This window comes from Microcaecilia unicolor, chromosome 6 (assembly GCF_901765095.1).
Source record: "Microcaecilia unicolor chromosome 6, aMicUni1.1, whole genome shotgun sequence".
Lineage (NCBI taxonomy): Eukaryota > Metazoa > Chordata > Amphibia > Gymnophiona > Siphonopidae > Microcaecilia > Microcaecilia unicolor.
The window spans coordinates 94,852,002-94,875,815 of NC_044036.1; the positions used below are offsets into that span (position 1 = coordinate 94,852,002).

Consider the following 23,814-nt stretch of genomic DNA (forward strand, 5'->3'; position numbering starts at 1 on the left):
CTGGATCTTTCTAGTCCTACCGAGGCCTCTTATTGATTCACTCTGTTCGATCAGAATTCTCAGTCTCCACCTGCTGGAAGGCATGCACAACCCATCCGTCACAGTCTGGGCTGGTCTGGCTGGAGGGACACTAAGGAAGGCAGGATTAACCCTTTGTTAGGCCATAGGCAAACAAGGATGATGGTCCCCCATATAAAAACATTTTACTCCCCATAAATGGGGTCCTGCACGGTCCTGACTGTAGGATAAAAACTCACAGAGGACGAAGCAACTCGTAAGAAGCATTGTTCTCTAACTCCTCCATGCACAGGAATTCGGAAGAATAGACAGACCTCTGCATTGAGCAGTAGCTTTGGAAGCCATTAAATTAGCACACCTAAGAGAGGCCCTACTAAACACTTGGGCCCTAGGCAGCATTTAAAGTTCGAGGCTGACTGGACATGAGTTTGCTTCTGGGGTTATGCAGGTGTAAGCCAATATTCAGCCAGGACCCTCATAAGACACTTATGCATGACCTGGCTGAATATCAGATGGCACCCGCACAGCTGTAAGTCATGGCCTTTATCTCTCATACCTGCTCCCCTCCCTATCAACCTCCCCCCCCACCGGAACCTCGCAATCATTACAACTCCCCCCCCCCCCCGACTTCAATCCCCTCTGAATCTTGCCACCATTACAAGTCTTTCCACCCCAATTCTGACCACTCCCTGTCACCAGTAAAGGACCCCTGCCCCGAACCCCACCACAATTACAAGCTCCCCTATTTCAATCTCCCCCAGGATCCTACCATCAATACAGCCCCCCCCCCCCCATTCCAATCCCTCCTCCATGTCCAAGTAGGCTCCCCTAGGCCTACCTTAAGCTCCCTTGTTGTTCAGTGGGTCATCAGGGCAGGTGCAAACCTCACTTGTTTCTGCCCCTAGTGGCTGTTGCTGTAAATTGGCTGCATGGACTCTAGTGGTAGTCTCACAGTACTACTGTTAGAAGTCAGCCATCCATATATAGAAGACTGACCTCTAGTAGCAGTACCAAGAGACTACCACTAGATTTGCGGACACCATTTTACAGCAGCAACTGTTAGGGACAGAAACAAGTGGAGTTCCCTCCTGTCCTGATCACCCACTGAAACACCAAGGAGTTTACGGTAGGTCCGGGAGGTGGAGTGCTATTTGTACATGGGGGGATTGGAATCAGGGGGCCTTGTCATGGTGGTGGGATCAGGAGGGATTGGAATTGGTTGGGGGGAGGGGGGCAGGAGGGAAGGGAGCAGGTGTGAGATATGAAGGGCACCACTGAGAGCTATGTGGGTGCCACCTGATATTCATTGCTGGCACCTGCATAGCTAAGTGACCAAAATTAGAACTGCTATTTATGCAGTCCAATTTGTTCTCTTAGTTCTGTGGGCACTAGCACTGAATATTTCTGGCACCCGCATAATTGTCAGCTCCTTCCCAATGTCTTTTCCCCCGCCCACTTTCAAAATAACTGTTTATTGTGGTTAGTATTCAGGTCACCAAGATGTGCCCACTATGAATCTAATCCCTTTCCAAGATTTACATTTTCTCTCACCCTCCCCTCTGGAATAAACTTCCCTCCCACATCAGGTCAGAGTTGTCATTCATGAAATTTAAGACATTACTGAAATCGTATTTTTTTGAACAGGCTTTTGGGCCTTATTTGGAGTGATAAAAGACCAAGGCCACATATGAGAAAAGCAAGTTTTTATTACTTACCAAAGTACAGATACAATCAGCCTTCTGTTCAGGCCTCCTAATTCTAGAGTGATCTGCCTGGCCCCAAGAGCTTGCCTGACTTGCCTGAGATCCTTGACTTTTACTCCCTGATATGAATGATTCTTGGTGAGAATGACCTATGTCTTTCCTGTCATTTATTGACGTTCTTTTCCATTTTTATATTACGATTTACTGTTAGCTGCTGTGACCTGTATACAGAAACAGTGGGATATCAAGAATTTTAATAAATATAAACATAATATTCAGCAACGCTGCCTGGTTGTCATTGAATATCGGTGGCCAGCCCGCAGTACAGGTCTGTCCTGCCCACTTAATTCACTTTGAATACTGACCCCTTGAATGTTTTAGGGACAACTAATCTGTATACACAGACACCATCCCCCGGATTTAATATAGCCCTGGATTCTATACAGCGTGACTTAAATTGCAAATGCAAATCCAGTCATATTCTGGATTTGTGCACACAATTTAATTAGTTAACAAGCCAATCAGCGCTGAAAATTGCTACGTAACAAAAAATTATTGACACTAATTGGCATTAATTAGAATTTACATGCACAACTGTCTAAGCGTATTCTATTACGTGATGTGTGTAAATTCTAAGTTGCATAGTTGAAAAGGGGGCGTGGTCATGGGCATGGAATGGATGGGTCGTGGGTGTTTCTAAAATCTATATGCATGGTTATAGAATACATCCAGTCTGTGCCTAATTTAGGCCTAAATTTACACCAAGTTTTACTTGGCATAACTGCCCACAACTAAATTTAGTCACATGGTCAGGCACTCAGTGTATTCTATAAACCACGCAGGAATTTAGGCTTATTCTACAAAGTACACCTAAATTTAGGCATACTTTACAGAATACACCTAGGCGTATTTCATCTCAGCGCGATATATAGAATCTAATCCCATATGCTTAATGTGAAGGAAACTGTAATTTGCCTCTGCATTGCTCAATGCCTGTCCCATTAATGCCATATAAAGTTAGGTTATTGAAGAACTGTGATCCATTTTAGTTCTGTGAATAAAATGATTTTATTTCTTACTTGGTTCATCAAAATAGTGGCTTTTAGTTTGAACTTACATAAAGTTCTCTGGTCACTAATTTGCTGACATGGCCTTGGCTAACGATACCATTAATTGCTACTTTATACCAATCATAATTGTACAACAACACTGAAACACTCCCTGACCGTTAAACCCTCAGAAGAAGAAAGAGTTTTGTTCTTATTTCAAGCAATAGTCCATCTATAATGTTTCTCAGACTGAACAGATAGACTAGCTCAGACAACAAAAAAAACCTTGAGGTATCCAGTTAGATCTGCACAATTCTGAAACAGCACATCTTTCAGCCAAGAACTGAATGCCTGTCTCTTTTGGGAAGAGAACAAATGCCCCAACACTATTCTGCAAACACAAACCTCTGTAAAAGGCATTGTTGAACATTTATCCTAAGGGGTTCACTTAGGAACTTGGAAAATGTTCACCTTCCATGGAATTTGTCCCTTTCAGAAATTACAGGTAACTACATTCTGGGAAATATTTCAAATTCAGCAAATAAACTAACATGTAAACCCTTTGTATTTGTTTACAAATTTATTTACACTACATCTGACATGCAAATCTATATTTGGCCCTTGGTGGCTGGAATGTTAAACTACTTGAAAAATTACTCTGTTGCATTTTACCCTTGATTGATTCTGGGCTCTCACCTAAAGCCATCTCCCACACTTTTCTAATCAGTTCTTCATATTACCTGCTTGATAATTTAGGTTGCTCATCTTCCTTCACGTTCTCCTGAACCAGAGGCTCCTTTTCTTCATTTTTCTTCTCTTCTCCATCTTGTCCTCTTTGCAATGGAGTCAGTTCATCTAGACCTCTCTCCCGGCTTGCTGATGTACTCTCTGAAGTCCCTGCATGCTCTCTGCCTACAGTTCTCACTCTCCTGTGCCGGGTACGTCTCTGACTATGCCTGCGCCGTACTGCTTCATCAAACCCTCCTCTCTCATGCTCAGTTACACCATAGTTCCCATGATGGGATTTTGAACGCCAGTGATCCCTCTTTGTTCGAGTCGATGGGCTTCCAGGCGCATCAGTGCTGCCCTGGGATGGGTTGGTTCCCAAGATATCTTCTTGGCTTTCCTCCTGCACAGTCTCTGGCCTTTCTCGCTGCTCTCCTCCTTCCTCCAATATGGCACCATCACTTGCTTTCATCTTACGATAGACGCTGGAATGAGGATTCAGTGCTGCAGGTTCTTCCTTCTGGATCGCTTCTTGGCTGGACATCTGTCTGCGTCTTCGTAGCTGGCTGGTGCGCTGTTCCCACACTGATAATGTATGCCTTTTCCTCCTCTCTTTCCTAGGATAAATGGTCAAGGTCAATTATCTTATAAAAGTAGCTTTGTATAAAGATATATACATGTATGTCCATATACAACTGTGTGTGAACACTAGTCCATGTCACCCACAAAATTTATGCACTCTCACATTTATACCAATTAATAAATAAGTGTAGATGCATCTGCCCACAGACATTTGTACACTCACTCACTTACAGTATCTGTAGCATATAGTATATATCCAAGTTTATATGCACAAACACACTTGAGGACTGTATGCGTCCAAAACGCCTGCATACACATGCAGATAAAAATAGGAAAAGACCCAAATTTTCCTTCATTTTGGAGGTATTTTATTTCTAAAAACTGCAGAAATACTTCCAAAATAAAGCTGCTGCTGGAAGAACAATCTTTCTAGAAAGTTCTTACAGGCCATTATTAATTAATTTAACTTATAAAAGAGATGCAAATACTTCCAAGTCTGAACATACACAATTTCTAAACAGCTTCAAAATGCCCAAAAGGCACGTGCACAGACATGCACACACTTCAAAACACATGCAGATATAGCTTTATAGCATGACATGAACATGCTAACACATATCTGCACACATAAAGTGTCTCCATGCAAGCACATACATGTATGCACATAGATGTCCATATGCAACATATAAACACATGTATTTCTACAGTATTTCAAACTTACATACCACCTTGCTAGTCCTAAGGACAATCCAAAACAGTTACAATCACAAATTATTACATATAAGTGTGAAAGGGTCACTATATTCCCCTATTAAATGATGTGGCTCAGAGCTCTCACAGGCTCTTATTGTCAATATGTGGCGGGGGGGGGGGGGGTGTCTTAATGCACATAATATATTTTAAGATGGTAGGATTAGTGATATAATAACAGCATATAAAATAAAATTTGTCCTTTATTGTCCAACTGTTCTTGGAGGTTTCCTCAAGGGGTGGGTCCTGAGGGTCAAGGTGGTCTAAGGATATGAATAGAAGTGTCCACTGTGTTTGGGATTTGTCTCCCAGTGGATCCCAAAGAGAGCATGAGAAGTCTGAAACGAGAGGAGTGACTCAGTTGGCCTACCAAGAAAAAAGAATAACTCAAAAGAATCTGCCAAAAAGGTGGAAGAGGGTGTCTTGCTATTCTGTGATAAGAAGAACTGGAGTTACAGAGCACACAATGAAAGAGAATCCTGATACTTTTCTTGTGTTTTTACCATCTGAGTTTAAGTCTGTGTTAGCTTTGACTACAGCAGCCATTTTCTGAGCTATATGTGCCATATTGTGGTTTAGTAAATTCCCCTGAAGCAGCAAGTTGGAAAGACAGGGTCCTCTGTTGGGAAATATTATAACATTCCAGCGCTACAATAGAAGATTGAAGATTGATCACAAGCTAAGCATATTGTTAAGCTTATTCAAAGCAATTTATTTAGAATAAATCACGCTTAACAGGCCTGCACTGATATTCAGAAGCACTTAACTGAGCAGTACCGCCAAATATAGGAACTAATCAGTCAAACTGAAGTCGAGCAGGAGAGGGGAGGAACCAGCAGTTATGCGCGTGCCAGTGATATTCAATGCTGGGGCCTGAACAGTCAAAAGGGCAGATAGGAACATATAAAAAGCAGTCCTAACTTTGCCCAGTTAGCTACCTGGGCACCAAAACTGAACAGCAGCCTAAGGAGTTTCTGGTGGCTACCAGTACCAAAGAGGCTGCCACTAGAGGTCATGGTGGCCATTTTGAGGCCAGAGCCATTGATGAGCAGGAGCAAGTGGGCATTGCTCCTGCCCTTAGAACCCCCTGGATCACCAGGGCTATCAAATGTAGGCCTGGGGGGAGGGGAGGGCCTATACGGCATGGGGTGATGAGGCCCTAGCCAGGGGCTCTTCTTGTCTTCAGAAGGGAGTGAGGGGGGACTCAGAGGGAGTGAGAACACCTCCTTCCCCAGTCAATATTCCTCCAGGACCCACATAGAGTTTTATGCAGTTCCCAGATGAATATTGGCTGGGACCCAAATAAGATGCTGGCATAGCCCCAGATAGTCCATGCCAGGGTCTGGACATAGCTTGACAATGAATATCGGGCCTAATTCTGCTTACAGCTATCACTAGCTGAATATTTGCCGGTTAATGTTTGAGATGGATTTCTTTTGTATCCTCTTTTTCCTGTGCTGTTTGGGTTTTCTTCTGACACAAATTTAGTTTTCTTTTTCCAATTTTGTGCTTCAGATAAATTGTTGTGTGAAGAGGTTTTTTTTTAGACCTATGATAGTAAAAAGCTCTATTCAAGGATGTTATTGGCATCAACAGGCTTGTCAACATTTTCAACTCAATTCTTTTTCGCCCCATGTGTAGAAACTCTACAACGTAAATCTAAAAACTGTTTTGGTTCTTGCTTTTCTTGGTTGATGCAGCTTTATCTCTTTTCTTTGTACTTTGTTGTGACAAATTAGATGACCTAATTTCCAAAGTTAACATCTAAGTCTTTTAAAAATCTGCCTATTTTTAGCATCAATTAGTGATACTTACTGCACCACACAAATGGTGGTAAAAATTTAGAACGGCAGTTTAGAAAGGACGTCCAAAGCAGAATATTGATATCCAAGTTGGTATGTCGCACATGGACATCCATTTCTCATGTATTTTAGAAAGGGAACAGGATCTGCCGACATACAACCTGTTTTAAAATACATAAGAAATGGATGTCCATGTGCTGGTGACATCCAGCATGAACATCTATTTTACAAACTGAAAAGTCCACATTTTGAACAGGACAAAAAAGGGACATGGATGCCTTTGTGGCAGCCTAGGAACATCCATGTTATAAAATACCCATATAAATATCCATGCCAAGCAGAGGAATAATCTGATGGTTAGAGCAGTAGGCCAAGAACCAAGGGGCCCAGGTTTAAATCCAACTTCAGCTGTTTGCAATATATATTATTTAAATTGCAAGCCCTCCAGAGACTACCTACTGCACCTGAATGTATGCCGTTTCAATGGCCTTCAGGCTTACAATCTCTTTTACATTCAGGTACAACAAGTATTTTTCTATCTCTGGAGGGCTCACAATTAAAAAAATATAAATCACAAAGTGCTGAAGTGGGATTTGAACCTGGGTCCCTTGGTTCTCAGCTCACTTTACTAAACATTGCACTACTCCCCAACTTATTACAAAATTAAGATTTTAGTACCACAAACGTCCAGTATCCCTTGGTAATTTCACATTGAGGGGCGGGAACAGCAACCACTGGAGGATTAAGGAGGGGTAGTGCCTTAATCCATCCAGTGGACATCTGCTCTCAGAGTACCTTTCTGTAACCTGGATGTGACATCTAGACTGAAAGTCCACCTCTTTAACATTGCTTTTGACTCGTAACCACTTGTAACCACTCGCCTCCACCTACCCTCCTCTCCTCCTTCCTGTACACATTAATTGATTTGATTTGCTTACTTTATTTCTTGTCTATTAGATTGTAAGCTCTTTGAGCAGGGACTGTCTTTCTTCTATGTTTGTGCAGCGCTGCGTACGCCTTGTAGCGCTATAGAAATGCTAAAAAGTAGTAGTAGTAGATACCAATGTACACACAGATGTCCTTCCTCTTCTGAAATTGGAGTTGGACATCCATATTTTGGCCCCTCCCTACTCCTTCCCAAAATACACTCAGACCATACCCCATTGCCATAAGGGTGTATTGAAGTTTTAGACGTTAATATCATGGATTTATAAAATCAGAATTTGGATGTCCATACTATATGGATTTCTAAATGCCGGTGTTCGGAAGTCCAAAACATGAATAGTGCTTCTAAAATAAGGGCTTTAATTGGAATGTTGAAACGTACTTTGTATCATACTTCCTTTCATCTCAAGCTGTTCTTGACCCACTCCAATCTGGCTTTTGCCCTCTTCATTCAACTGAAACTGCACTTACAAAAGTTTCCAACGACCTGTTACTGGCCAAATCCAAAGGTCTCTATTCTATCCTCATCCTTCTCGATCTATCCGCCGCTTTTGACACTGTTGATCACAGCTTACTCCTTGATACATTGTCTTCACTTGGATTCCAGGGCTCTGTTCTTTCCTGGTTCTCCTCCTACCTCTCGCTTCGCACCTTTAGTGTACACTCTGGTGGATCCTCTTCCACTTCTATCCCTCTACCAATTGGTGTACGTCAGGGTTCTGTTCTCGGTCCTCTCCTGTTCTCCATCTACACTTCTTCCCTTGGCTCTCTGATATCATCCCATGGCTTTCAATACCATCTCTACGCTGACGACTCCCAGATCTACCTCTCTACCCCTGAAATCTCAACCAGCATCCAGACCAATGTATCAGCCTGCCTATCTGATATCGCTGCCTGGATGTCTCAATGTCATCTGAAACTTAACATGGCCAAAACCGAGCTCCTCATCTTTCCCCCTAAACCCACCTCTCCTCTTACACCTTTCTCTATTTCTGTGGATGGCACTCTCATTCTCCCTGTCTCATCAGCTCGTAACCTTGGGGTCATCTTCGACTCCTCTCTCTCCTTCTCTGCTCATATTCAGCAGATTGCCAAAACCTGTTGTTTCTTTCTCTATAACATCAACAAAATCCGTCCCTTCCTCTCTGAACACTCTGTTAGAACTCTTATCCACACTCTTATCACCTCTCGTCTAGATTATTGCAACCTGCTTCTCACTGGCCTCCCACTTAGCCATCTCTCTTCTCTTCAATCAGTCCAAAACTCTGCTGCATGACTCATTTTCCACCAGTCGCTATGCTCACATCAGCCCTCTCCTCAAGTCACTTCACTGGCTCCCTATCCGTTTCCGCATTCAATTCAAACTTCTCTTACTGACCTATAAGTGCATTCACTCTGCCACTCCCCAATACCTCTCCACTCTTGTCTCTCCCTACGCCCCCTCTTGGGTATTCTGTTCTGTGGATAAATCTCTCTTGTCTGTCCCTTTCTCCTCTACTACTAATTCCAGACTCCGTTCCTTTTATCTCGCTGCACCTCACGCCTGGAATAGGCTTCCCGAGCTTGTACGTCTAGCCCCGTCTTTGGCCATTTTCAAAACCAGGCTAAAAGCCCACCTCTTTAACACTGCTTTTGACTCCTAACCACTACTCACTTGCCCTGTACCTTTTTATCCCCACCTCTCTTTAATCCCCTTACCTCTTAGTTGTTCTATCTGTGTGTTTGTCCTATTTAGATTGTGAGCTCTTTGAGCAGGGACTGTCTTTTCGTGTATGATGTACAGTGCTGCGTATGCCTTGTAGCGCTGTAGAAGTGATAAGTAGTAGTAGTATTTGAATATTTTTACTGCTGTAATTGTCTATTGTTTTTTTTTGGTTTATTCTTACTGTACACTGCCTTGAGTGAATTCGTTCAAAAAGGTGGTAAATAAATCCTAATAAATAAAAAATTTGTATGCAAACATTTTTAGCATGTTTTATTAGATAGGGCCTTTGTATGGGAGCCATAAACCATTTTTATTCTGAATATGCTCCATATTTTCATCTATTCTAATGCTGTCTTGTACTTCCATTACAAAGTACCTGCTTCTACTGCAGCAAAAGAAGTTGTACATGACATGTAGAAGAGAAAAAGGAGGGGAAGACAGCAGCACTGGCAGGAGCAGGAGAGATTCTCCCTCTGTATATCCTACACTTCATCCCTGGCACCCGACATAATAGCCTGGACAAAATGGCCCTTAACAAAATAGCCCCTGTAAGAAAATATCCCTTCACAAAAATATAGTGTCTTCCTCCCTTTCGGAGTTCAGCATCTCTTCTCCTCCTCTATTCCCCACTCACTCATCTGTGTTCTCTCTTCCTTCAACTCCTTCTCCAGTGCAGCATCTTTCTCTCCCCACCCCTGTGTTCTGTCATCTCTGTCCCACTACCCCCTTCCTTGCTTTCTGGCATCTCTCGCCCTTCCTCCCCCTCCCATGGTACCACCAACAGCGCCAACAAGCCACTTTGGCCAGCCCTAGAAGTGTTCTCTCTGTTGTGTCCTGTCTACATGGACAAAGGAAGTTGTGTCAGACTTGTTTTCCTTGCTGTTGCTGCTGGCGGCTCACAGGAATGAGGGAGGGGAAGGAAAAGAGATATACCGGTACACGAAGGGAAGGCAGGAGGAAGAGGGAGACATTCTGGACACTGAGCATTGAAACTGGGGTGGCAAAGGGGAGAAATACCTCAGCTCAAAGCAGCAGTGAGATTTAGAAAGACACAGTTGTAGAAGCAGAACAGGTAAAACACTCAGAGGTAGGCCCTTTTATCAGGGGGCTCATTTAAAATGTCAGGGTCTAAATTGTGGGCAGGCCCTTTTGTCAGGGGCTGATTTGTTGGGGGACTATTTTGTCAGGGCTATTTTGTGTTTGGGCCTTTTTGTTGTGGCTATTTTGACCAAGTATCCTCATCCTCCAATGCATGTTCCAGAATTAGAATAAATTTGTAAAATCTGTGGTCTGAGTTTGTACTATGGAGATGCTGGTATATGGGTATTAAAGTGGAGTGAGTGACTGCAAATACAAAATACAGAGAGGAACTGTATACTAGGGAATGGAAGAAGCAGAGTTGAAGAGAAAAAGAAAAAATAAAACAAGAGAGCAGGTAATAACCACAGAGTCCATCTAGTCTGTCCACTTTCCCTTTCTGTGGCAGTTTACCTTTGCTTTCTAACCCTCAAGGATTATTTGTGTTTCTCCCAAGTCTAAAGCTTGTTCCATCCTTTATTTGCAGAGATGGAGGTGCCTCTTTATAGAACTGTCCTCAGTTTGCAAAGATTAGCATAAGATACTATCAGCTCCTTTCCTTCTGTAGCTGCACCTTTTCCTAAACACCCTAATATTCTTGAGAACTTCTGCTGCTGTGTTGAACTAGTTGGCAACTACGATCTCTTCCAAATGTCCCTCCTGGTTGCTGCACATTATTACTGGATGTTCTTTACATTAAGGCTCTTATTTTAGAAGCCCAATTCACAATGTACATGTGTAAGTACTTGCATTTGCATATATATATATATATATATATCATATAGAAGTGTAAAGCTCAGTATTGGAAAGACAGTATTTACACGTGTATATCCGCACTACCTTTAGGTTGCAAGGGGTTATGGTTTGGGTGGAACTAATATTTAAGAAGTACAGTACAGTCTCGATTATTCAACCTTTGCTGATCTGACCATCCTGAACTCCACCCTTGGAACACCTCCGTGGTATTGTACAGACTTTACACACATATTAGACACACATTTTTATACATGCCTAACTCCATTCTGCTTTATTTTTACCCTTCCTCTGTTAAGAATGACACAGAATCTCAGTTAGACAAACATTGTGTGGGAAACAAAACTGCATACTGGAATCTCTATGGACGAAATCGTCATGCTTGATGGGAAAGAGATTAGCAGCAGGGGTACAGTACTATGCACCTGACAAAGATGATGAAACAAACCGTGATATGCTGACAGAGAATAGACAGGCTACTGAACTTGGAAACACAGTAACAGTGGGGAGATTTCAGTTACCACATTATCGATTGGGTGAAAGTATCATCAGTGTATTTTAGGGAGGTATTTCTAGTTGTCATAAATGACTTCTTCATGGAACCGGTGGTCCTGGAACAAATGAGAGGGGAATCTACTTTAGATCTAACCCTCACTGGTATACAGGAGCTGGTGCAAGAGGTAATGGTAGTGGGGCCACATGGCAAAAGTGACCATATACAATCTAATTTGATATCACCACTGGAGAGAACAAAAAATACAGTTATTAATTTAGAAATTTACCTTTTAAAAAAAGGAGTTTATGATAAAAATGAGGACATTATTTAGACTCAAATTAGAAAGAAACCAAAATAAACAGTTCTCATTAAAACTTTGGAGAGTCAGAAGCACTTAGATAGAGGTGTGGGTGGGGTTGGAGGGGAGCTTATGGTCATGTCCACAGAGGACTAGGATACACTTCATGAAACTAACAGGTAGCAGATTTCAAACAAAATTTTACTGACTATATTTTTCAGTCAGCGGGACCACTGAGCTCTGGAATTTGCTGCTGGAAGATGTAGCCATGATTAATAGCTGGATTTAAAAGGATACAAACAAGATTCTGGAGGACAGGTCATTAATTTATTAGCCTGTTAGACTTAGGCATTACCACTGCTTACTTCTGGAAGTAGGCAGCATGGAATGGATTTCTAGTTAAGATCTGCTGGGTATTCCCTGGAGGCCTGAACTGGTCACTGCTGGAGACAGGATGCTGGGCTTGATGGCTCTCTGCTTTGACACCCCCCCCCCCCCCCCCCCCCCATGGCTTGTCTTATGTTTTAATGGTGTATAAATCTTACTTCTGTCTGGCTCAGTGAATTGGTATAATTTTGTTGGTTTTTTTAATCTGCTGCTTTGATCTCTACATCTTCCAAATTCTTCTTCACATTCTAATCTTTTCTGTCTCCAGTTTTCTCTCTCTCCTTTTTCTCTCTTATATCCAAAGGGGTGACTCCAGCTCTTTTTTGGGGGGTGGGGTGGGGGTGGGGGTTCTTTTTCATTTTTTGGTGTCTCTATGCTACTCCTGTGTTAGCCTCTGGCTCTGTTCCTTCCTGTCCCTCTGAATCCCGTTGTCATCTATGTTTCTGGTATTTCACTTTTTTTTTTTTTTTTTTTGCATTTTTGTTTCAGGCTGTATCTCATTACAATTTCCTACTTGCCTCTCAAATTCTCACTTTCTTTCTTTGTTTCTGCTCTGCCTCTCTGTCCCCCTCCCCGGCTCTTTTTGTGGTTTACAGCTGTATTAGCTAAAGTGAAATCAGTCAGGCATGGTGGTAAATTACCTCAAGGGCTAGTATTATACACAAAGCATACTAAGTAAATTTGGGAGCTGAAGAGTGGATGAAAAGAGAAAAAGGGGGTTTGTCAGGGGAGTAACAGCAGACTCACTCTACAGAAGGTGCATTTGGGGCAGACATCGGGCTGACCTCCTTGGCTTTCTGTAAAGCGTGTTTTTGGTTGAAGGCCTCCTCTTCCTCCTGTTCCTCCTGCAACAGAGAGATATAAGAAGAATTTATGGTTTGATGTAGACAAAAAATAAAATATAAAATCCAAGATTCAGAAACTAAATTGAGTTAAAAGTATGATATCTGGAGGATACAGTATATTGAGCTATGATAGCTTCAGGCAAAGTAGCACAGCAAGACACCAAAATGTTCCTCTGAGTTTTCAGCCGTGAAGAAATTTCTGGAGCCCCTTCTCCTGTTCTGTGCTGTGCCTTGGAGTGATGTAGTGGAGGATGGGCTAGTACGTCTGTTACTAACAGTGGATGTTCCTATCCTATGTTTTGGAGGGATTTATAAGAGCCCTGTTAACTAGTTCTGAAGGGAGTTGTCTAAGCCAAGATTTTGCAAGGAGTGCTGTAGGGCCCTGAGGAGAAGGCACAAGCATATTCAATGATTTCAATTCAACCTCACAAATATTATAATCATTATCCCACACATAACACCCAGTTTATGTCGAGTGGCAGTCTAGAATGTGAATCTTCAATATCTGCACCACTAATCCAAAAATATCAAAACCTCAACTGACAAAAACTTAGGAGTCAATATTTAGAAAAATTAAACCAGGAAGGAAAGGCTGCTGCCCGCTTAAATCATGGTGAACAGACCATCCCCAGATTTTCAGCAGCACTTAACTACAGAGTGCTACTGTAAAGGGAAGAGGTGAGTGCTGGCGGAAGGGAAGCGTATGGGAATCGCTGCCGCTGCCGGGATTGGAACGTGACGAAACAGGTAAACGCCATGAACAGGCTGGAGGTAGGAAGGGGGACAGCATCTCAGCTTGGGGGAGGGGCTGCATCTTAGCTCCGCCTCAGGCGGCATTTTGCCTTGGGCTGGCGCTGGATGCACTGCATATGAATTGCATAGAAAAAAATCTTAAAAATTAGTTTTGAAAATAGTGATTTGGATGTTCTGGCAAAAATACCGTCCATCTGCCACTTTGTGCCGCTTTTTGTATGTTTTCTTGTTTTGAAAATGAGCCCCCAAATCTGCCCAGTGGAAATCTGCACTAGGGAAAATTCCTCTCTAGAACACCCATTAAAGGACAGGGTTAGAGGGAGGGGAAGAGCAAAGCACACTACTGAATCCAGATCTGCAGGCAGGAACTTACCTAGGACTCAATGCACAAAAGTCGCCATTATGTATGGCAGTCGCAGGTGAACTTATCGACTTGCAAACAGCGACCGATGAACAAAAAGAATGGCATGCAAATGAGATGCATGGAAATTCTGTGAGGGAAAGCGCCTAGCACATGGCGCAGGATCCAGAGTGGTTTCTAGGATTGGACATGGGGGGGAGGGGGAGAGCTCTTGCACTCACAAAACTAGCTTACCTTCATATTTGGGACAAAGAAGAAAATTAGAAGGCTCTGGGGTTCTCTCTCTCCCCCCCCCCCCCCTCCCATGGCTGCCTGTGGCAGGAGAAATAATGGTCAGAAGAGCACCAGTAGGAAGGAAAGGCTCCCTGCACCAGGCTGGGGGGTGATCAGGAGGCAGAGCCTGAAGGGAGAAGTGAACTGGACAGGGGTCAACCCCGGATTTGCCAGCAAGGATGAGGAGGGCTCCTCTCCAACAGCTCCTGTCTTGCCAGTCAATCTAGCATGCTAAAGATAGGTGCTCCTTTCTGTGCGTCGCGGAGAATGCTCATTTTAATACTGATGCACTTGTTGTAATATATTGCACAAGTTTATTGGTAGCTGCTACAGAAACAGTAAAAGGGACGCAAAACCTTTGTGCATTAGACGCTAAATAACATTTGCTTTAGACTGACTACAATCAGTCTAAAGCAAACATGGCCAGAATGGTAAGCTTTATGCATCAGGCCCCTAGACTGACAAAAGAAAGGGGGTTGCTAGGCAGAAAAGAGGGGGTGGATCCAGAGAACCCAAGTTCTTCGATTGAATGAGGAAAAAAGTCCCTAACGTGTACTTTTTTTCTGAAAAATGAAGATAGTTTGAAAATATATTTATATATTATATTTATAATACTAGTATTATTTATATTTATAATATTGAGAATATATTATACTGTTAATTATTAACATTATAAATATAAATAATACTAATATTATAAATATTAATATTACTGATATTAATATTATATAGTTATTTTTGGTGTCAAAACTGTCGGCCTATTTTTGGCCTGACAAATTTTGGCCACCTGGCAATTCTACTTGAAACTTCCAAGACAGAGAGGGAGAAAGTAGCAAAGGCAATGGATATTGAAGAGAGCTTCAATTCTTACTTCCTGGGCACAGCGGACATAATATGAGAGGAAGCAAATGTTGTGGCAGCTGCTTTAAAGATCTGCAGGTAGGCTCACATGAGATGTTTTGAACTGTGAGAGTTGGCTGTTTTTTTTTTTTTTTTTTTGTCCTGGATTACAAACCTGCTCTGAAAATAGTGACTGGAGTGCTGCTAGCAAAGTGGGGGAGGGCATGATAGAGGTAAAGCCAGCCCTGTCTTGAGGAGATTGTGAGTGGGTCTGCTAGCATGCTTGGCAAGGCTTATAAAGGCCAGTTTCTTTCTTTTAATTGAGTTTTTTCACTTGTGAAAGAAAGGAGCCTCTGCTTTTTGAGCTTCAAACTTTGAAGCAGACTCTGATTTGGGGGGGGGGGGGGGGGGGGGGGGGAAGAGGCACAAAGGTTTGAAACAGACTCTGACTTATTGGAGGGAAAAGGGTTTTATTTAACATCTTTTTCTTTTCCCATTTGCTGATATGCTGAAGAATGGACATAATGTCAGACTGAATCTCAGTGAAGAATCCCAAATCTGGCCTTCGGGGCACATAGGAGCCCTTTTACTAAGTTGCGGTAGCCTCTATGTATGTGCAGCGCACGCTCAAATGAGATTACCACCAGGCCAGCACACCCCCTGGCAGTAATTTCAGATTTGGCGTGCACCCATAATGCCTGGATGAATTATTTCCTCTCACGCACGTCGTTTCCAGCAGTAATTGGCACTTGGCATGTGCTGACCAGTCTGCACAGCTTCCAGAGCACATGTACTTGTAGGTGCAAGGGATAGAGATATGACAGGGGAAGGAAAAATACTCAGAAGGGGGCACTCAGATTTCTTCCTACTATGAGGCCACTTGTCTTTTCTTCCCTTAGGCCATAGGAGCCAACTTTTCAAAATTATTGGGGGTGCTAAGCCCAATGAAAATAACCCCTCCCTGGACACATACAAGGAATTTTCTCAATATTGGGGGTGCTTAAGCACCCACAGCACCCACAGAGTCGGCTCCAATGCCTTAGGCTTGTTCTCATGAAAACAGGATCAGTGCACTGGCACAGAGGCTCTGATGAGTGAGGGAAGGGGCTCAAAGAGTGTGATAAGAGAGAAAGCCTTCAAATGAACAGACCTGCCAAGTCTCCGGTATTCAGTGGGAGATTCCTGCTTTGGTGGGTCATCTCCTGTACTCCCGCCAAAGCAGGAAAGGCTCCTGCTGAGACACCGGGTTAGGTGATCGATTTTTTCCCACACTGCCACCACCACTGCTGCTTCTCCCAATGAGCAGCAGTGCTGTCGGCTCTCTCCTCTCACTGCCCCCAGAACAGGAAGTTGATGTCAGTGGGGGCAGAGGACCGGCAGCACATGCCTGAAGGCTGCTGTGGCCCTACACTTGCTTTTTTTTTTGGTTTGTTTGGGTTTTTTGTCGTGGCTGCTGCCGTCTATCAAGAAGCAGTGGCCAGGAAACAGATACCAGGTGGCAGGGGGAGTGAAAGGCAGGAGGTGCTGAATGGAGAGAGCAGAGGGGAGAAAATGATAGAGTGGAGACGCTGGATGGAAGACAGGGGGAGAGAGAGATAGAGAGATGAGTGGAAAGATGGGGAGAGAAAGAAGGGACATGGAAAAGCTGCTGGGGAGAAGGATGAGGGAAAAGGGGGAGACCCTGGCTGGACAGATGGAGAGAGAAAGAGAGGAGATGCTGAAAGGAGGGAGCGAAAGAGGGAAAACGCTGGAAGGATGGGAGCAGAAAGACGGAAGACACTGGAAGGGTAGGGATAGAAACAGGAGAGACACTAGAAGGATCAGGAGAGAGAGAGGGGTCATGAATGGAAAAGGGTAGAGAGAGACACTGGATGGAAGGAAGGGGATAGATAGAAAGAGAGAGACACTGGATGGAAGGATTGGGAGAGAAGGTAGACATTGGATGGAAGGATGAGGAGAGAAAAAAGGAAGACGTTGGATGGAAGTATAGGGAGAGAAAGAGGGAAGACAAATGGAAGGATGGGGAGAGGAAGACGATGGCTGGATGGAAGGATAGGGAGAGAAAGAGAGAAGATGATCCTGGATAGAAGGATAGGGAGAGAAAGAGGGGAGACACTGGGTGGAAGGATGCAGAAAGGGGGGGAGAGAGGGGACACGCTGAACAGAAAAGGGTAGAGAGAGATAGAGCACTGGATAGAAGGAAGGAGGGAGAGAGAGGGAGACACTGGATGGAAGGATCAGGAGAGAGGATAGATGGGTGTAGGATGGGGAGAGAAAGAAGGAAGACATTGGATGAAAGGTTGAAGAGAGAAACAGGGGAGACACTAGAAGGATGGGGAAAGAAAGAGGGGAGCTGCTGGTTGGAAAAAGGGAAAGGATAGAGTTAGTGAAACACCTGGGTGGGTTTACGCTCAAAGTAGGAAGACCAAGGCCCTTTCACAGTTATGTCCCTGGGGGGAATAGATGCTGGATAGGGAGTGTAATAGATGAACTGAAACACTCCCTCTTACCATCCCTGCTGTCACTGGTGTAAATAAAATATTTTCTGGAATGGACGTAGAATTGATGTGTGTGACGGGGCGGAGCCATGAGGTAGAGTGGGAGGAGCCGAGGTACAGTGGAGTGAGGCTGGGTGCATGTACTAAGATCTCCCTCTCAAAAATTTGGAACCCTTTGGCAGCTCTGAATGAGTATGACACACTCCTAATGGATGAGACTTGGCACATCTAGAAGTGTGAAGTTTTACTTCGCTGAGTGATCAACTAATCAAGATCTTGAGCTCTTGCCTCCCATGGCCGACCAGAACCCCTACTACTTTTTATATATAGATATATTTTTTTTCTGACTTTCTGTGGTAACCTCTGTGGAGTGGTCATTCAACCCCATCCTCAGAAGTAAGAAATAATAAGAAATGTGTCAATTAACTATTAAACTAAGTAAGAAATTGCCTTACTTCATAGCTTTAGGTTTTTTTTTTTTGGTGCACTCACATTAAGTCAATGTTTCACCATTCTAAGAGCGGATTGATAACTCTCTGAATATTACCTTTTAAGCAGCTTTTAAGCAGCTTATATTAGTTGTCCTGTCCTGTTGAAATTGACCCCTGAGGCAGATGTTTGTTTTACGCTGAAATATGGCCCATGTCGGGTCACAAATAAAGCACACTTGTACCTTTTCTTGACAGCCCTTTGTGCTTCTTTTCTGGATTACTTCATAGCCTGGAAATTGCATTCAGCTCTTGTAATGCAAATTCATAGAATTAATTTCAGGACAAATAAACAGAACATTTGTGTAGGGAAAAATAAGTATTGAGGCAATATACAACACATCTGAGAGCAATGCCTCCAGCTCATAGGCAGAGTTTGGCAGAGATGAGAGGGCCAATGTCACCAGGAACTGCCATCTTGTAGGCCTGCGTGAACAGGAAAATGAGGAAGCGACAGTCAATGCACTTGCACCAAGAACCCAAACTGAGTGTAGGAAATTTGGGAGACTGACAAGTGATGCAATACTTTATGCTACTGCCTGCTCTCCATAGTAATTCGGACCATGTGGGCTCAAGCCCTGTGGCCTTCGTCTTGTTTCTACCTGCTTAGGGTTAGCATATTTGTCCTGAAAAAAAGAGGACACCAATAGCCATTCTCTTCCCCACCACACCCCTCCCCACCCTCTCTGTCACACCCCTCCCCACCCCCACAGTCATCTTGACCCCCCCAAAGAAAGCCATCCCCTTCTATATATTTCCTCCCCCCACCAATATTTTTGCAGCCACCCTCCACTCGCCATTTTTTACAGCTACCTCACCCTCCTACCCTCTACCCACATTCACATCCCCTCCACTCCTCTCCCCTACATTATCGTGCATTGGTGGTCTAGTGGCCTCTTTGGGGCAGCAAAGGACCTCACTCTTTCCTGCCCTGTGATGCCGCTGTCCGCTTGCTGCTGGTGCTGCATCAAAATGGCTACCGACACTTCAAGCGGTGACCTCGCAAGATTTCTGGAAGTCTCACGAGGCCACCGTTTGAAGTCTCGGCAGCCATTTTAAAGCGGCACCAGTAGCAAACGGGAAACTTACTTGTCCTCTTTTTGAGGACTCTGGGATGTCCGGGCGGGAGATTCCAGCCTGCCTGTTTGTCCACAAACCCAGACAAACGGGCAGGCTGGAAAAAAACTCGTCCGGATGTCCCCCAGTGTCCTCAAAAAGCGGACATGTCCGGGAAAAAACAGACATATGGTAACTCTATACCTGCTTCCTGTTTCAAATTGGAAGCTGCAGGTAGGAGAAGAAGAGGAGCCACAGGACCAAAAGCACTGTACATGCTCTGGGTCCCCACATCCTTGCTGCTGGCTATAGGAGGAGGAGACGGGGAAGGTATGAGAAGAGGGGAAGTAATATGGCTAGAAAAGGAGGGAGGGTTTGCTTTGTGTTTTGCCTCACTTAAATAGTGGACTAAATAAATGAAAGTATTTACCTAGAGGAGGTTATACCTCCTAGATTTATATCCCTTTTTCAGTTTTTGTAAAATTCAGTTACTGCTTTTGCAGTCATGTTATGTGATTGTAAAATTAGAAAATTATAAATAAAGAATATAAAAAAAGAAAAGGAGGGAGGGAGGGAAAGAAATGGGAAGCAGGAAATCAGAGGTGGGGTAGGGGGGAATGTAGAAAAATTAGAAAAGAATAAATAAGGACAGCCTAAAGAAATGGAAAAAAAAATCCACTCCTACTCTAGCTGAAATCATTTCCTGCACCTTTTCTGATTTCAAGAACAATTTCTCCTTAGGTTAGTCACCCTTATTTCTATTGAACTCCTGTTATTCTATCTATATGTTCCACCTCTGCTTACAACCTATGCTGTCTATTAAGATGTTTTAATGGATGTTGTGTTGATCGTGTCAATAGCAGACTAGGGTATAATGTGTATTGTTACTTGAATATGTTTACTATTATTGCCTATGTTCAACTTATTCTTGCTTTACACTGTTGGCTGAATTTATTCAAAAAAGCTGTAAATAAATTTAATTTAAAAAAAAAAACAGGAAAGAAACTGAAGATTACATAAAAAAACAAAATAAAACAAAAACAAAGGAAGAAAATAGGAAGAGAAGACCCAGAAATAAAAAGGTCTGAAATTATAGCTCAATAGTTCCCAAACCTGGTCCAGGAGGCAACCCAGCCTATCAGGTTTTCAGGATATCCGCAATGAATATTCACGAGAAAGATTTGCATATAGTGAAAACAGTGCATACAAATCTTTCTCATGAATATTCATTGCAGGTATCCTGAAAACCTAACTGGCTGGGGTGCCTCCAGGACCAGGTTTAGGAACCATTGTCCTAGCTATAACTTAAATGGGAGGGTTGGACTTGGGCCTACGGAGAGCGAGAGTGTACATGCATGTGAGTAAAAGAGTATCAACAAAATGGGGAAAGGGAGAGAAAGTTTTAATTCTGAAGGAAAGAGAGATAAAATTAACCTTTCCCATAACCATTCTGATCTTCCTACTTTTTGCTCCTCCTCCCAAACTAAGCAACACACTAATGATGCCTACAATCCACTCACATTCTTCAGGAAGAAGAATTTTAATTTTTTTCTCATCTCCCTCTGATAAAAGATTGATGTGAGGATAACACAAGCCACCCTTTCACTCTTGCAATGAACATTGCTGGCCTCTTCTGTTTTATTATACCTTCTTAGGACTGCTTGTCTGAAATGATGTCCATTCCATGAAGAAATGTTGATCTAATATAGATTTTCTGCTGAAAATGTGATGCTGGAAAGTAGGTTCTGTGATGCCAGTGAGGGAAATTTTCAAAAGCCATTTGTTCATGTAAATGGCCACTTTCCTGGGTAAAGGAACTTTATAAAAATACCAGTGGCGTAGCCAGACAGCCAATTTTGGGTGGGCCTGAGCACAAAGTGGGTGGGCACAAAATTCTCTCTTCCCCAGCACTTCCCAATTCAAAATATAAATCCTTTAGCAGATGAGGATCCCCAATCTCTGTCAGCTGAAGGCCTCCAGTAAAGATGGCCAGAACTCCTCTCCACCAAGCCCAGTAGGCAGCAGCAACTCCTTGAGCCACTGATGCCAGCACCCCATACATTCTTAGTTGTCAGTGGCTCCAGGATGCTGCTCCCATCTGCCAAGCTCAGTAGAAGGCATCTCTGGCCAGCTTCAGAAGAGACTCCAGCTAGTAGGGCTTGGGAATCCCCACTAGCAACAGCAAGGGTCAGGGCTGCCGTTAGCCATGCTGGTGACCAGGGCAGAAAATAAAGCCCCTCCCCCAATTCCCTCTCCTCTCCAATCTCCTCATCTGCCGCTAAAGTCACACTGATAGACCCTCAAATTAGAAATAAAAATATATAGACAAAATTGAACTGGGAACCTCAGCATGTACTGCAACACTGGAGAAAAAAAACCCCAAATCAAAACAAAAGCGCATTTCCTTTTCTACTTAACACAATAAAATGACATCCGCTAAGCACATTTCCCAAAGTTAACATATTCCATTTAAAATATTCAAAGTAAAATGATTTTCCTACTTTATTGTCTGGACATTTTATTTTTCCATCATGTTGGTTCCAATTTCTGTCTGTATTCTGCTAATTCTTCAAGCGGTTGTCCATTTGTCATTTTTCTCCTGTCGTTTCATTTCCTCACTACATCTACCTCTGAAATTTTGATCCTTCCATTTTAGCTTTTTCCTTCCTTTTTTTCTTTTCTGCCTCTGTACACTCAAATTTCATCCGCTTCCTAAATATTTTCCTTCTTTTTACTTTTCAGATATCTATCACATTTCCATCTCCTTTCACCCGCTAGCTCTCCCATTCCCCAACTCTCTCCTTCTCAGCCTTCCATTCCCTTCTATCTTCGATCTACGCGCCATTACCATATTTCTACCTCCTGTGATCACTATTCTCTCATTTTTTTCCTTGCCATCTCTCCACTCCCTGGGCCTCTCCCCCATGCTTTCCACCATTCCCAGTGTCTCCCTCCCTCCACCCTTCCAGCCCAGCATCTGTTCTCTCTTTCTACCCTGTAGCCTGATATTTGCCTATCCCTTTTACCTCCCATCACCAGCATCTTCCTGTCCCATCTCTCTCCCCTCCCCCATTGTCCAGCATTTTTCCCTTTCTCTTCCCTACCATCCATTGTCTATCTTCTCTCCCTGGATCCATCTTCCCTCTTTCTCCCCTCCCCTGCTTGTGCATCTCTCCTTTCCTCTCCTCTTCTCCACCTTCATGTTCAACTTTTCTCCCTCTCCCTGCCTTGAGCCCCTGGTTTGACATCTCTCTCTGCCCCCCACCACCACCATCATCATCTCTCCATCCTTCCTTTCCCTCACTGCCAAGTTCAACATTTCCCCTCTCACCTCTCCCTTCCACTTCCATGTCCAAAATGTTTTTTTCTCTCATGCCCTTTCTCTCCCTCTACCCATCCCACCCATATCCAACAATTCTCCCTCTCTTTCCCCTTGCAGCATCTCTCCGTCCCTCCCCAGCTCTACCCTGTCTCACTCCCTCATCCCAACAGTGCTCCTGTCTCACACACACGTTTTTCCCTCCCTTTCCCCAGCGACAGTCTGGCACCTGGCTGCAGGCCTTCTTTCCCCTCCCCTTCGGGCAGCGCCACATTCTATCCCTACAGCTGAGCAAAGCTGCACCGCACCGGGTCCGTCTCCGTCCTGCCGCTACTTCTGCCCTTCGGCTCCATTGTGATCTTTATTTGCTCTTCTACAGCTTATCTGCAGCAGTTCCGGATCCGCGCGCTCCCAGGCCTGTCTGTATGCTGCCTGCGACTGCTTCTTCTGTGCTGGCCCCGCCTACTCTTCTGAAAAGGCGGGGCCCAGCGCAGAGGAAGCAGTTGCAGGCAGCATACACAGACAGCCCTGGGAGCGCACGGATCCGGAACCGCTGCAGATAAGCTGCAGAAGAGCAAACAAAGATCACGGAGCCAGAGGGCATAAGTAGCGGCAGGACGGAGACAGACCCGGTGCGGTGCAGCTTTGCTCAGCTGTAGCGATAGACTGCGGCGCTGCCCGAAGGGGAGGGAGGGAGGGGAAAGAAGGCCTGCGTGCCAGCGGGGGATCAATTCTTTTGTCATCGCTCTGCATCGTCGCTGGGTGGGCCTGAGCCCAAAGTCAGGCCCACCCGTGGCTACGCCCCTGAAAAATACTCACCTGTTTGCAGCTAAAAATATAAGCATTGTTCCACATCACATATGTATTTCCCAGGTAGTGTTCCTGGGGTACAGTTAAGTCAGGGAAGGCAACAACATGCACATTTTTTGCATGTTCAAAACTGTGTGTTGTTATGGCCAGAAAAAGTGCCAGAGATGCTAAGTTACTCAGTTCCAGACTGGAGATTTTGGGATATTCTTCCATATCTGAGCACCCCATTCTGCAGCACTGATTTCAATGGGCAGGATCAAGCAGTACAAATCCCACACTG

General features: G+C 43.9%; 1 protein-coding gene across 1 annotated transcript in view; it reads right to left on the reverse strand.

Moving 5' to 3' along the window:
• CACNA1E (calcium voltage-gated channel subunit alpha1 E) overlaps nucleotides 1-23,814 on the reverse strand; it is a 786,482-nt gene that overhangs the window by 203,738 nt on the left and 558,930 nt on the right. Inside the window, exons 18-19 of the mRNA XM_030206580.1 lie at nucleotides 13,039-13,136; nucleotides 3,511-4,113 (exon numbers count right to left, since the gene is read on the reverse strand). Of these exons, the coding sequence (XP_030062440.1) occupies nucleotides 3,511-4,113; nucleotides 13,039-13,136 (701 nt within the window). The remainder of the gene's footprint in view (nucleotides 1-3,510; nucleotides 4,114-13,038; nucleotides 13,137-23,814) is intronic.